Consider the following 15,673-nt stretch of genomic DNA (forward strand, 5'->3'; position numbering starts at 1 on the left):
CTCGTCTCCCCTGTCCCATTTGCTCTGCCACGCTGGCCTCTCACTGCAACAACACAGATGCTACCTGATCTGTGAGAGCGTGATCTGCTCGGTCTGCTCGGCCTGCCGGCCCCACCGGGTGCAGTCTGTGGTGGAGAAGGGTGCGATGGCCCATCTCCTGGGAGATGACTGTGACCGTGCCTGGCCTGCTGCTGGGTTCCTCTGTTCGCTGTACTGGTCACAAAGTTTAAGTCGCTAAAGAGTTAGGAGGAATGTGTAGTTCACACAGCACGAGTTTTATTAATGTAATTTTAAGGCCAATTAAACTAATTTTATTCAGAGTAAGTCTACATTAAATTACAATATTAACAATCTCTAGAAATAATGAACATAAAATTTAAGAAGTAGAAATCTATTTGGTCTTTGTAGACCACAAATCATAGAACTCACAAATGAAAATTTACAAATATAGAAATAATGAGGATACTTGAAGGGCGAGATTTTCACATGGAAACCCATAAGATGTCATATTTTAAACACGCATGTTTCAAAAAGGGAGAAGTTTTTAATAATTTAGCACAAAATCAAATTATATAAACTTGGTATATCCCAGAAAATATTGCTTTAAACACTTATACCATGATCAAAATTCCTTTGGTAGCTTTTAATCAAAGTGAAACATGCTATTATGTAAAATATAAAGTACTCTGAAATGTTACCAGAAAAGGATCTTTGTTACAGTTCACGGTACTGACATCGTCGGCCCCCACACAACCTCACCTGTACACACACAACATGAAACCAGGTGCCAACAAAATCCTTTAATCTTTTGACAAAACCACCTTCCCAACATCAGGACTCGAGTGTCTCCCACCACACCTTACAGTGGTCACAGCGTGGACAACAAGCTTCCCTGCGTAAGGCTGTAAAGCAAACCAAACTCTGTTAGAGCGACTGTACGCCATCGTACAAATACTGCAGTCAGGAAACCAGACAGCGGTCACCTCGGTGCGAAGAGCAGGGGCTGCGAGACACAATCTTAGAAGAGTGGGTGCAATCACACTGCTCCCTGGACCCCTAAACAGAAAATTCACAAGCAACTCAGACGCTCGTGAGTTCACCGCAGTGAGCATGCCCCCAGTGCTGTCTCGGCAAGGAGGGGTCTCGCCGAGAAACCTCGCTCTGGGAAGTCTGTCATCAGAGTGTAAAAACATGGAAGATAAAGGAAACGGACAGATGTCGGTATCGACGTTGTATAACTGAGGAGTCAGTTCTTGACACTGTTTCTTCCTAATGCTCACCAACGAAGGGCTCTGGTTTCCAACCTACATGCCCATCCACCAGGAGCCCCTGCCTTCAGGAGCACACCAGCCCACTCTGCAGCCCATGGACACAGCACGGAGGGTCTAACTGTGCATCTGTGATCACACGCACACACACACCCCACACCAAGCTGTCAGCTTTCTGCTACAAAAGCAACACCTTACAAAGGAACCTCTTTTACCCAATATCTTCTCGTCCAATCTCAAAGTCATTCTGCCCGAGCAGCTGCGACAGTTTAAACACCGAAAAGAGTAAGAGGAAGAACTGGAGGAAAGACACACGTGCCGCTGGCAAACCCCTAAGCTCTGTGAAGGGTGATCTGAGAATCATCCTTTCCTTCTAATCCAAAAGTCTCCACGCTGGCTCAATCTCAGAAGTCCTGGGAACGGCACAGAAATGCTTCACCGCTCTGAAGATACATTCTAGGGTCTCGCTGAGAGAACACGGCTGGCCGACACATCAGGCCACGTAGTGGTACTGATTCGGATTGTCTTTGTCTCTCTCCATATAGTCTCTGTCTATAAGAGATTCAATTCTCTTTTTCAAATCTCCAGGCTAAAAAAGAGAAACGAAACCCCTCAATTATAGTGGCGGTAAATTTACAAACACGGGGAAACATATGCGCGAAGCAAGTAATTATAATTATATAAAATATACGTATCTACAGGTAAACTATTTATAATTATAACCAAATTATAAAATGAAGACAATCCAAGTCCTTCCTTCAGAGACAATGCTAACATGGCCTCTTGATTCAAGCACTCTCGTGTGAATTTACTGTCTGAGCAGGCTGAGAGGGAGGAGATGAAAACCCTTTTTTGCCAGCACGAACGAACGCATAAGCAGGGCACATCCTACTGGGTGGCACATTTTCATTGGTCTGAAAGGGGAATCTGGTAACATCTCAGGGCAGCTTCATCCTTTGCAAGGACATGTCCCCAAGTCCTGTATTTCCTGCATGTGCTGCTGATGTGTAACCACAGGTCCACAGATGACTGACACCATAACAAGCGAGCCCCGCGAGGACGTCTCTGGCTCCGCCGTGGTAGAAAGCACACTTATGTTGACATTTATGAGCAAGCTTCTCCCTTCAAGGGCACATTCCATCAAAAGGCCTAACTTTCTATCGAGTGACGGATGGAGCATTCATGAGATGCAGTGAGACCCACGCGAGGTCCTGCCAGGGCAGAGCCGGCTGCTACAGCCACCGCATATGCCTCCCACTGGTCAGTGCTGTAACTGCTGGGCCTCTCGTCTGTAAGAGGGAAAGTGGGCGCTGGCTCTGGCCTGAGGGGGAAAGAAGGGTGTACACAGCAGGGCTGGGCGCCCACACCTGCGTGGCAGAGGACATGGCAGCCGTGTGCTCGCCCAGGGGAACACGGTGTCTGCTCACCCTGACACCCTCAGTGAGGATGGAGGGCCGGCTGCTCCTCTGCCCAACGGGACCCCGCAGAACCAGGGAGCTTCACCCCACAGGCTCAGTCTCTGTAGGGCCAGGCCTCACGAGTCCCATACTTCCCAGGTGGACGCGCCTGTTTTCAAGAGCTCTTCCTAACACTTCCCTACCTGGTCAGTGCTCCAAGTACAGCCAGGGCAGAAACCCTCCGGCCTAGAAACACGCAGGCACAGGCAGGATTCAGGGTTGACTTTCTCATGCACAGAAATGAGGAGGTATCACCAAAACAGAAAATGCTCTGGAGCTTGTCAGTGCTGAATAAATGAGCAGCTAGTAGGACTTCCCTGCAATCACAGGGCATGACCTGAATAGCCACCCCACTGAGAAACCCTGCCTGGAGCTACAGCACCTGCCCCGGCCCCCTCCCCCTCCTAACAAGGTGTCAACAACGTCTCTGCCGTGGCAGATTTGGGGCCTCTAGTTCCTGGGACGGTTACAAAGAGCATTTGGGATAAAAACCCTACTGTCCCCACTTGCCAGTTTTTTGACATTTGGTGTGCACACACAAGCAGATTTCTGTAGTAAATGATCACCTGTAATGCAGGACAAATGATTCTAATGTGTTAGGAACTGAACATGCTTTTTCAATGTTCGGCGCAATACTTTAAGTTTAATTAAGCTAATGTGCATTTACCTTTACTGGAAATTTCAGCTGATTATACAATTCAGAAACTAGAAGGTTATGACCAAGAGTCTTTCTCATCTTCATTATTCTGACGATAGCAGCGTCAATCTGATATTGTCTGTCCTGAAACACTCTCTCAGTGGTGCTGGCTTGTTCCTCAATCTGCACACAGACACACACACAAGTGAAGTGTAAAGATACAGTTGGGTGTTATTTCATATTGTTGAGTTTAATGGAAAACTTTTTTCTTATTTGAGAGAGAGACAGAGGGAGAGAGAGAGAACACTCGAGCACAGGCAGGGGAGGGAGAGAATCTGAAGCAGGTTCCACACTCAGCACGGAACCTGATGCAGGGCTTGATCTCAGGACTGACTGTGAGATCACGACCTGAGCCGAAATCAAGTTGGATACTCAACCAACTGAGCCACCCAGGCACCCCTGATAAGAAAATTTGATGCAAAGAAAGGCCAAACATTGGGTAAATCCTATTCTGTTATGCATTTTTATTTGTTCTAGCAAAACCTAGCTTCCCAAGAATAGCCCAACTTCAGTACCAAAGCTTGAAAAAGAATGTAAAGTTACATTCCCCTCATAAAAAAGCTACAAAACACTATCAACTGTATATAATCCTGGATTAGATCCAGTAGCACAGAAGAGAAAGCAGAATAAAACACAATAGCTACCAGAGTTTATTCCAGAAATGCAAGCTTTGCTCAGCATCAGGAAACCTAGGAATGGAATGAATTTCATCACAGTTGTGTTGAGGTCACAGCGATTATGTGATCTCTTGACAGACACTGCAAAGGCACAAAAAAACTGAAAACCTATCCTTGATCTAAAACAAATTAACGTACAAATAGCAATGAAAAAAACCCCACCTGAACATGATAAAAAGCTGTTACCAGAAGCAAAGCACAGCTCCTGATAACAACTTCATGTTAGTTAACAGCAACCTACTGGAGGCCTGTTTGATCTACAGGAGACAGGTCTGTGCCTGCATGTAAGGTAAGTGAGTTTCAGAAAAGGAGAAGCCACGCTTCCATCGCACTTCCAAAGGGATCCACCACCCCAAATAGGTTAATGTTCCAGGCACTTGAGATAAAAAAAATCAGGAAGTGAAGAAAAAGCCTGGTAGCACCATTATTTCATACAAATGTGATTTTCAAAGTTCTAGCTGCGCAGTAAGAGAACAAAAGAACTATAGCAAATTGGAGCAGACATGTGGTAATTATTTGTAGATAAGCTACGAATCCAAAAATCCGAGAAAATCAACTGAAAAACCATCAAAGCCAACGAGAATTTCGTGAAGTGGCTGGACACAGGAAGAGTACACAAGGGTAAATGGTGTTAATATATACATACTGGCAATAACTGGTTACACATGTAAACAGAAAAGATCCCCTTAATAGGTGCCAGCATTTTATTGGCCCTTCTTGCTTAAAACCTTCAGTGGCTTCCCCAAATTCTTCATAGCTCTGACCAGTCTGTATATAACCTGTCTGTGGCCTGCCTCCTCAGGCCTCACCTGGCTCAGCATGGCCTTCGGTGGGAAAGCCTTCCCTGACCCACGGTGTGGGACTGTGCTTTTGTCTCCTACCTCAAGTGTAGTAAGTTAAACAATGTGTAATCATCTGGTACCTGTCTGCTGAAAGTTCCTTGAAACCAAGATTTATAAGAATAAGTTATTATTCACGGATGAATTCTCAGTGCTTCACAGAGGACCTACGCCTTAGTAGGTGCTTAATGAGTATTTGTTGAATCATCTAATAAGAAATATGCCAAGACTTTTAGTAGAAAACTCCCATGAAGAGAAGAGACTTATATTTATATATATACACAGATAAGAATCAGATTTAGTATAGCCAAAATAAAAACTGAAAACTGTGTAATGCACTTTGAATAAAAAATGTTAATGTTCTTATTTGGAGGGCAAAGACACAATAAAATTATTCTCAAACTTACTGGGAGAATAAATTTATAGGAATGGGTAAATTAACTAAAAGAATTTGGGTCCTGGATATGAAAGAAATCAATAGAATTTGTAGAAGAGAATTTAAAAACTGACTCGTAATATGTGAATTTAATATATAACAAAGGTGACAATTCAAATAAGTTGTCAGAGAACGGTATTTCCAATTCAGTTTTAGAACAGGAAGAGTAGTTAGATTGCTTTTTGATATTAATTTCTACGTTGCTCAAAGAAAAACTTACATGTAAAAACTAATAGAAAAGTACAAGTAATTTTAAAAAAAACATTGGGTTAGGGGCACCCGGGTGGCTCAGTCAGTTAAGCATCCGACTTCGGCTCAGCTCATGATCTTGGGTTCGTGAGTTCAAGCTCCGCGTCGGGCTCTGTGCTAACAGCTCGGAGCCTGGAGCCTGCTTCGGATTCTGTGTCTCCCTCTCTCTCTGCCCCTCCCCCACGCTCTCTCTCTCTCAAAAATAAATATTAAAAAACAAAACATGAAGAATTAAAGATCAGAAAGACATGATGTGCATAAGCTACTCAATGGCATAAAGATGCTCAAAGAAATTCAATCTAAAATGGCAATGAACTATCTGTGCCTGTAAGAACAGGGCGGGCAGAGGGAGGGCTGGCCCTCTTGTGAAACCGGACACTGCAATCTGGGAAGATCTGTCAGGCTTCCATTTGGAAAAGAGTGGCCAGACTAACCAAAGTCCACATTCTTTGACCCTGTAATCCCAGGGCAAAGATTTTATACTGAAGAACCAAGCTAATAGGTACACAGGATGTTTAATGTAACCTTATTTCCAGTAGAGATCGAAACCACCTGAATGCCTTTCCCCAAGGGTGCTGCCGAGCTCCTGAGGGACACAGGACCAACTACTCTGCACCCGTGAGAAACCAAGTCCTGACATGGAAGCAGACCCACAGTAACAAGACCAGACTGTACAACGGCACATATAAATGCCATCTGCAGAGTGATCCCGTTACAGAAAAAACAAGATTAGACATTTACACCACAGGAAAAACCTGCACTTCGAAGTGGCAGTAGAGGTCATCTCCAGGGGACAGAGGTGACAGTCCCACTTTGAAATAAGCACACCTGGGTGGCTCAGTCGGTTAAGTGCTGACTTCGGCTCAGGTCATGATCTCACAGTTCATGAGTTCGAGTCCCGTGTTGGGCTCCGTGCTGGACAGCTCAGAGCCTGCTTGGGATTTTGTCCCCCCTCTCTATCCCTCCCCTCCTCATTCTCTCTCAAAAATAACATTAAAAATAAAGTAAAAGCACAAAAAGAATGCCTGTTTTCCCATATACTTGCCGACTCTGGATATCATCAAACTTTTAAACGTTTCCCATGTTGACAGATGAAAAGTGGAGTATTATTTTATTAAAGTTTTTACTTATTTGAAAGACCGGGGGTGGCTGGGTGGCTCAGTCAGTTAAGCACTGACTTCGGCTCAGGTCATGATCTCGCGGTTTGTGGGTTCAAGCCCTGCTTCAGGCTCTGTGCTGACAGCTTGGAGCGTGGAGCTGCTTCGGATTCTGTGCCTCCCTCTCTCTCTGCCTCTGCTTATGCTCTCTCTCTCTCTCTCTCTCTCAAAAATAAACATAAAAATTAAAAAAAAAAAAAAAAAAAAGCGCACGCAAGTGGGTAAAGGGCAGAGAGAGTGAGAGAGAGGGAATCCCAAGGAGGCTCTGTGGGGCTTGGACCCATGAAATCACGAGTCTGCTGCTCGATGACAGAGCCCCCCAGGCAGCCCTGGGGTATTATTTTAACTTGAATTTAAAAAAATTACTGATGAGAATGAACATCTTTCATATACTTACTGATCTTTTGCATTTCTTTTTGTGTAATCTGAACTTCTTTTCCCACCGGGCTCCACCTGAACACTTCCAGGTAAGGGAGCGACCACGCTCGACTGCGGGGGGTGAAGAAGCTGTGACGCTGCCCTGGTCTTGTCTGAATGGGTTGGTGCCTTTAGGCCTCTCCTCATTTACATGCCAGGGCCCACTGCCTCCCCCACCCCCCCCCCCACCCCCCCGCGTGGCAGCACTTCAGGCTGCAAGGGCTCCCTTGTTTGGAAGGGCCTGAGGGCGGTGGTCCAGGACCTGCCCTGGACATGAGACACTTGAGAATGTCTTCGCTGCTACAAACTCCAGTGGGCCTGTGACAGCCACCACCTCACCACCCCTCCCACGTTAAAGTGCTCTTACAAGACTTAGGAATTGACCATACAAACGAATGAGTCCTTGGTAAGTACCCAGTGAGTGACACAAGAAAGCTTATACGTACGGTTTCCTTCATCTGGATCTGGTTGATCTTTATTCGAAACAGTTTGTGCTTGAACTCCCCGTTGAACATGAATGTGTCCCCGTCTTCCACCTCCTTCCCTTTGGGACTCTTAACCAGAACTCGTGCTTTGCCGCAGGCCAGGGACTGCAACGTTCTTCGCAGCTCACCATCCTCTGGGCGGGGAGAGAATCGGGCACAGACTAGCACCGAAATGAGGACACGTGACAATGGTGAAAGACACCCCACACTCACATGTGACGGGCAGATACTGGGCTGATCTCTAACAACAAGGACACGCGGAGGCCACACAGTCACGGAGCGAGGACTCTTACCTATCCCTGTGGCCATTTTTATTTCTTCAAAGCTGAATCCGTCCCCTTCGTTGAACATGAGAAGCACCAGTGTCTGGAACAGGGACACCTGGAACTCCTTCTTCCCCTGAAAGAGCATGGGACGCACCCCGTGTAAACCTGTGAGCTCTGTGTGCAGGAAAGCGGCTAGGCTCTAGAGGGCTTCACCCCCAGGACCAGCCTCTCTGGGTGGAGGTGGGGAAGCATGGCTGCCCCACCCGGTCTGCAGAGGCAGGAGAGGATACATGCAATTTACATACGTAGTATCCATGCACATAGGATTTACAGGATACGGTGCCTAGTGCATGGTAACAGCTAGCAAAGTAGTCATTCTGTAAATTTTTTGCTTGGTATATACAACTGAATCTTATTTACAAAGCTGAAGTTAAACAGGAACATGAAGGCATTGTTTTGTGACCTGCTTCTTTCTGGTATCAAAACACCGTCTGCACTTTCCTCTTGTATAACGTCTCTTTTAGCAATAGCACCGCGACAAACGGGCTTATTCACTGCTCTGTGAAAACGTTTTACTATGATGAATTTCTGGAACTGGCACCACTGTAACAAAGCCTGTGACTTTGGAGGCGGGAGACGTGAGACCAAAGCATGCTCTGTATGGCGCTGTTCCTCGAGGTTTTAGCCTTGACCAATCAGTACTCGAAATGTGGCATTTCACTGGACTGTAATTTGCAAATGTTTGGCAGAAAAATAGAGCAGGTTTTCAATGAATTTGATTTCTTAGTCTTGCTTTTATGAGTTGCCTCTTCACATCCTTTGCTTTCTTCTTTTTTTAAACCTGGAAGTTTCACACATTCCGGGTCGCTGCGCTGATTTCTGTATCATTCCTATTCTAGCACATGTGCTGTTGAAGCGAGCACTCCTTTGCTCTTTTTTCAGCTAGGTAAATGCTTTCTATTTTTATTGACTTTATTGATTGGAATATTAATCCTTCAGCTGTTTATTATCGTTGACCAAGAAAAGGCAGTATGGAGTTATGCTGAATGACCTTTTCCTTTGTTTGTTACCAAAGATCAACCACAATTGAAAATATTCTATTAACATATTTATATGTTATTTGTCTATGAAACAGACAAAGAACTTACTTCTTTAAACTCTGCTTTTAAAACAGCATGGCCCAACGTGGTTTGCCACTGAAGTTTTCGACCACTGTGCTTTCCAAGATAGAATGTCTTAAATATTTCCTGAAGTTTAACCATCTGCCAAGCACAGGAAAACAATAAGTTTAATTATGCTAAACACCACACATCCAAAGAACCACATACTGCTTAATTTACAAAGCTTTCAAAATTTTTCACAGCTGAATGAAAAGATCAGTTCTGTATTTTGACAGTGTTTCTTTGGATTATTCTGTTACCTATGCAAATGTCTGCCACTCTGGCACACTGGGGTCTGCTTCCCACATGGGTGTTGCTTCAAGTGGTACTTAATGCACAGACAGGTTGTGTTCCTCAGTCTCCACAGCCCACGCTGTGGCTCCCCTGGCCAGTGGCACATGCAGTCAAGACCACAGAGACCGTCTGCAGGCCCAGCTGTGTCCTGCCAGGTTGTGGTGAGGCTGGGAGGGTGCTGGGAAGCAGGCTGTGGTGAGGCTGGGAGGGCACTGGAAAGCACCGGAGACAGTCTTGTCTAGGAGGCATGACGTGCCACTGTTTCCATCGTTACTTTCTGGGAGGATTTCTCCTACCTTCTAAACTTTCTTGTGGTTCTTCTTCTTTTTTTTTTTTTTTTTAATTTTTTTTGATGTTTATTTATTTTAAATTTTTTTTTTTTCAACGTTTTTTATTTATTTTTGGGACAGAGAGAGACAGAGCATGAACGGGGGAGGGGCAGAGAGAGAGGGAGACACAGAATCGGAAACAGGCTCCAGGCTCCGAGCCATCAGCCCAGAGCCCGACGCGGGGCTCGAACTCACGGACCACAAGATCGTGACCTGGCTGAAGTCGGACGCTTAACCGACTGCGCCACCCAGGCGCCCCTGATGTTTATTTATTTTAGAGACAGAAAGAGCACAAGTGGGGGGAGGGCAGAGAGAGGGAGACACAGAATCTGAAGCAGGCTCCAGGCTCCAAGCTGTCAGCACAGAGCCCAATGCGGGGCTCAAATCCATGAACCATGAGATCATGACCTGAGCTGAAGTCAGGTACCCAATCGACTGAACCACCCAGGCGCCCCTCGTGGTTCTTTTTTTTCAAGTTTATTTATTTTTGAGAGAGAGAAGAGAGAGAGTGCTCTAGCAAGCAGGGGAGGGGCAGAGAGAGAGCAAGAGAATCCCAAGCAGGCTCCGAGCTGTCAGCATAGAGCCCAACGCGGGGCTCGAACTCATGAACCCTGAGATGATGACCTGAGCCGAAGTCAAGAGTTGGACACTCAACTGACTGAGCCCCCCCCAGGCATCCCTCTCACAGTTCTTTACTGCTGTGGTCTCACTCCTTTGAAGCCCCTCCTCCTTCTCCCGGTGTCCAGCCCTCCCCACCCCTGGCCTCCTGCTTAGTTACAGACGGGTTCTGCTGTCTGACAGTGTTTCAGGGTGCATTTTCTGGTGTCCCACACACTCCCTCTCACTTTCTTTGCTTGGTTCCCTCGACATTCTCACTGCTCTGCAGCCAGGATAGCCAATGGTCTGTGCTGCCAAATCCAATGGGTTCTTCTTATCAGGCTTCGATCAGAGAAATAGCTTTGTGAGAGGCGGCTTCCCTGCCCTCGGTGACTAATGGCTTAGACCCCCGTGTCTTTGTCTCATGTCCTTTCCTTCCAAGGTCTCCTTGGTGTGTCTACCTTCCACCCCGGACACATGGGCGCCCTCAGGGTCCTGTGTGCCAGATAGTCTGCACTCTGCTCACTGCCCTGTCAGCATCCTTGGCTGCTTCCAAGTTCTTAGGATAAAGAGTCAAACTCTTGGGGCGCCTGGGTGGCTCAATCGGTTAAGTGCCTGACTCCTGATTTTGGCTCAGGTCATGATCTCACGGTTTGTGAGTTCAAACCCACACGCTGATAGGGTAGAGCCCGCTTAGAATTCTCTCTCTCTCTCTCTCTCTCTCTCTCTTCCTCTGCCCCTTCTCTGCTTACGCTCAACCATGTGTGCATGCTCCCCCCGCCCTCAAAAATAAACTAAAAAAAAAAAAAGATTCTGAGGCACCTGGGTGACTCAGTTAAACGTCTGACTTTGGTTCGGGTCATGATCTCAGGGCTCATGAGTTTAAGTCCCACGTTGGCTCTCTGCTGTCAGCACTAAACCCACTTCAGATCTTCTGTCCCCCTCTCTCTCCACCTCCCCAGCTCACATGCTCTTTCTCTAAAGTGAACAAACATTAAAAAGAAATAAAAATAAAGAGTAAAACCCTTCCAAGGCTTGCCAAGGTCCTGTCCTCCAGAACCACTGATTGCACTGGCCTGTCCTGTGCTTCCCCCACTGGACGAGTACGCTGTGCTGTCTACCCTCAGGCTTCCGCCTAGGGACACCCCTCAGTAACCCCCTGGTCATCTTTAGAGCCCCTTCCTCACACAGAGGCCTTCTCCAACTGCTCTTGGCTCTGAGGGCATTCATAGCAACTTGTGACTGTCCCCCTCTGGACAGAGAGCTCAGGGCATCTGCAGGTGCGAGGGAGCGAAGGCCCGCTCTCCCTGCCTGGGGCATCTGTCAGCTCCTCTGCGCTCTGTCCAAGCGGTGCCTTTGGTCAGGATGCCCGTCGGCCTTGCATCTGCCCAGCAACCCCATCCTCACACTTCAGAACTATCACCCACACCCACATTCAACCACATCAGATCCCAGGCACAATTATCATTTCGTTTCTAAGTATTGTAGTATATATCCAAAAGACAACGACTCTCTCAGAAAACATATTTAGAAGTGCCTGGGTGGCTCAGTGGGTTAAGCATCCAACTCTTGATCTCAGGGTCATGAGTTCAAGCCCCATGTTGGGCTCTGCACCGGGGGTGTGAAGTCAACTTAACAAATAATTTGCAAAAAAAGAAAACATACTTGGTGCCATATGACATTCAACCAATAAAAGCTAGCTAATATGGTGATGAACTTCCTAAAAACTTTTTCCTTGCGATTAACTCCTAGAAGTGGCCATAATCATCATGGTAAGAGGACAGCAGCTAACACTGGGTGCTTATTATGTGCCAATAACAATCCCAGGCTCAAAATGGAACAGAGACCCACCCACATGTAAGAGTATCGATAAAACTCTTAGCAGAAAACAGAGGTAAATTTTCAAGACCTTGGATGTGGCAACAGTTCTTAGATATGACAACAAAAGTAACAACAGAAAACATACTGGACTTTACAAAAACTCTAAAATTTTATGCAAAGAACACTATCAAAAGAGTAAAAAGATATCTCACAGAATGGGAGAAGATATTTGCCAATCACATATCTGATAAGGATCTAGTGCCCAGAATATACACAGAACTCTTAAAATTTAGCAACAGATAACACAAGTAAAAAATGGGCAAAGGACTTGCATAGAAAGTTCTTCACAGAAGAGCTACGGTGGCCAATAGGCACACGAAAAGATGCTCGACAAAATCATCATTCATTGGGGAAAAGCAAATCTAACCAAAACGAGATACCAATTCATACCCACGAAGATGGCTCCGATCAAAAGCCAGAATAACAAATACCGAGGAGGATATGGGGAAACTGGAAGCCGTGTTGCTGATGGAAATGTAACAGGCTGCAGCTGCAGTGGAAAACCAGCTTCTCACCCGCATCTCCACTCCTGGGTGTGTACCAGAGGCTCTGAAAACCGGGACACAGATTTCTGCACGCTTGTGCTCACGGCAGCGTTATTCACAGTGGCCAAAAGGTAAACGCACCTTTCAAGTGTCCGTGGCCAGCCAGCTGGCCGGAGGGACAGAACTTGGTCCACACACACAGTGGAACATCATTCAGCCTCATAAAGGAAGCACGATGTGGGCTACACGTCGTGGAACCCGCACGGTGAGTGGAAGAGGTCAGACACGGAAGGCCACCAAGTGTGACTGCAGTTATGTTAAAACCCAGAGTGGGCAAGTCCCTCGTTAGCGGGCCAGCAGGTGCCCAGGCTTGGACACTGGAGCAGGAGTGAACGCTCAACTCCACGGGGGCAGGGTTCTGTTTGCCACAATGACGAAGTTCTGCACTGGACGCAGGTGCTGCTCAGCTGTACGGCTTGAAATGGTGAGCTGCAGTCCGCTTCCCCCATGGCTTCCTCCCCTGTGTTTACACTGTGGGCGTATTTTTACAAAGGCCAGTACAGTAAGCCTTCAACATCTCTTGCTAGACAACAAAAAAGTACCAGGAAACCACGAGGGCCAGTACAAGGACAGAGGAGCTGACAGGGGCTCCAGCAGCTGGATGGCAGACAACAGGGGCATCGGAGCAAGCAACCAGGAGTCCGCGAGTCTGTCCAGAGGAGGACAGAGACGGTCACTGTTGACCAAGGCGAAAGTGGATCTGAGCAGAGATCGCCCAGCAGGAGAATCTGGTGGGGGAGAGGAGGTCCACACCACGTCCACGTACCTTCCCACAGATTACTTCAAAAGTACAACAGGAGAAACACTAACCACACAGAGAAGCCAGCTAAAGCTTTAACCAACGACAACATGGGACACCAACAGACGGGGGCAAACAGACAGCAGGTACCTCCTGATGTGCTGTTGGCTGAGCAAATTGTGTGGGACCCTTGCTGGATGAGCCCAGTGGACATAATTCATGAAAACTGGTGTGCGGTTTTGGGATGTGTGAACGTTAAGAAAGAAGAGGCTGGTGTAGGTGATACGGGGAAGGGGAACAGGGTAACTGTGGTGTGGGGCCTGGATGGTGTCTGGACAAAAGCAGAGAGGGCTCCCTCCCCCTGGGATAAAACTGTTACGGCAGTAATTGACTCGAGAGCGTCTCTGGGAGGTACCCACTGAAGTACTAGGTGCAGGAGGTATGATGTAGCCTCTCAAGTGTCAGTGCTGAAAACACAGGCAACACGTTCTGGGAATGCTTTGAACTATTCTCGCAAAGTCTCTGTAAGTCTGAATCACCTCAAAATAAGAAGCAAACAAACTCAAAGTGCCACAAGAGACACACCCAGGATGGACCTGCCTGGCCCAGTGAGCGGGGTGAGGAGGCGACGGAGGGTTTTCTGGAGAAAGCGTCTGGGGAGGGAAGTCTTAACCAGCAGTCAAATGCTGAGGACGGATGGGGGTGGAGTGAGGTTTTCTGGAGGTGGCTCACTTTCTGGAGGTGGTTTTCTGGAGTGAGGTTTTCTGGAGGGGGGCACAGAAGCCCTGGAGAACGTGGGAACTGAGGGGCATAGAGCCCGCAGGCAGCTCAGGACACAGCTGTGGCACCTGCAGACAGCAGTTGCTTGGGGAGGGAGGAGGGGACCGCAGCAATCTGGGGCGTCTGAGCCTGGGGACGTTGGTGCATATGTGCTCAGGACCACGGACTCACAGGCTGGAGGCTGAGGGCCTGTGTGGGCTGAGAAGGGAGCTGACAGGCTCTGGGAACGTTAGCGTCTAGAGTAGAGGTGGAGGGCCCACAGGAGAAGACAAGTATCACGGTGCATCAACTGTACTTCAATAACCAGTTAAAACAAACACAAAAAGGAGACAACCACAAAGACCAACCAGCAGAGTCAGAAACAGAAGAAAACCCTGAAACAGAGAGTCTTGGAAACGGAACAAACAGCCTCAGGACAGGCTGTCTCCAGCCTGGGCTCCCAGGTGCCTTTCTTGGTCCTTTCTAGAAGGCCCTTGTCCCTGCTGTTTTCTTCCCAGCTCCACCCCAAACCAGCCAGGGGACACAGGCCGTCATGGTGAAATGCTGTTTTCCAGAGGCTATGAGGACCCTGCAGTTTTACTTCTGTGATTTAAAAAAACCTCTCGTTAAATACTCCGTGACAGGTAGCATCTCTGTGCATGGTATATGTGTAAGAAGTCCACAGGGCAAGTGCCTGGGGGGCTCAGTCAGTTAAGCATCAACTTTGGCTCAGGTCATGATCTCAAGGTCTGAGTTCGAACCTCACACTGGGCTCTCTGCTGTCGGCGGGGAGCCCACTTTAGATCCTCTGTCCCCCTCTCTCTGCCCCTTACCCACTTACGCACACGCGCACACACACTCTCTCAAAAATAAATAAAACACTTAATGTATTTGGTTTCCATAACTATTCCCCAGACACTTTTATCTTTTTTATTTTTTTGATGTTTATTTTTGGGAGAGAGACATAGAGCATGAGTAGGGGAAGGACAGAGAAGACAGTGGGGGAGACACAGAATCTGAAACAGGCTCCAGGCTCTGAGCTGTCAGCACAGAGGCCATGAACCATGAGATCATGACCTGAGCTGAAAGTTGGACACTTAACTGACTGAGCCACCCATGTGCCCTTTCCCCAAATACTTTTTAAAATTTACTGCATGGTGACTGGGTGGCTCAGTTGGTTAAGCATCCACCTCTTGGCTTTGGCTCGGGTCATGATCTCACGGTTTGTGAGTTTGAGCCCTGTGCTGACAGCTCAGAGTCTGGAGCCTGCTTCAGATTCTGTGTCTTCCTTTCTCTCTGCCCCTCCCTTGCTTGCGCTCTCTCTCTCTCAAAAATAAACATTAAAAACAAAAAAACCCCAAAGCAGTCCACAGTACTTTGGCAACACTGATATATGAAAAATAAAAGGCAAACACTCTTTG

The 15,673-nt window shown here is 47.2% G+C and overlaps 1 protein-coding gene across 1 annotated transcript in view; it reads right to left on the reverse strand.

Annotated features, from left to right (window-relative positions):
• Positions 1-254: 254 nt before the first annotated feature.
• The window catches only part of CUL4A (cullin 4A), a 46,671-nt gene continuing 31,252 nt past the window's right edge, over positions 255-15,673 (reverse strand). The window contains exons 16-20 of the mRNA XM_060636632.2: positions 9,097-9,210; positions 7,976-8,081; positions 7,644-7,816; positions 3,393-3,545; positions 255-1,857 (exon numbers count right to left, since the gene is read on the reverse strand). Coding sequence (XP_060492615.1) covers positions 1,762-1,857; positions 3,393-3,545; positions 7,644-7,816; positions 7,976-8,081; positions 9,097-9,210 — 642 coding nt within the window. The 3' untranslated portion in view covers positions 255-1,761. The remainder of the gene's footprint in view (positions 1,858-3,392; positions 3,546-7,643; positions 7,817-7,975; positions 8,082-9,096; positions 9,211-15,673) is intronic.

Source organism: Panthera onca, chromosome A1, assembly GCF_046562875.1.
Source record: "Panthera onca isolate mPanOnc1 chromosome A1, mPanOnc1 haplotype 2, whole genome shotgun sequence".
NCBI classification, from domain to species: domain Eukaryota; kingdom Metazoa; phylum Chordata; class Mammalia; order Carnivora; family Felidae; genus Panthera; species Panthera onca.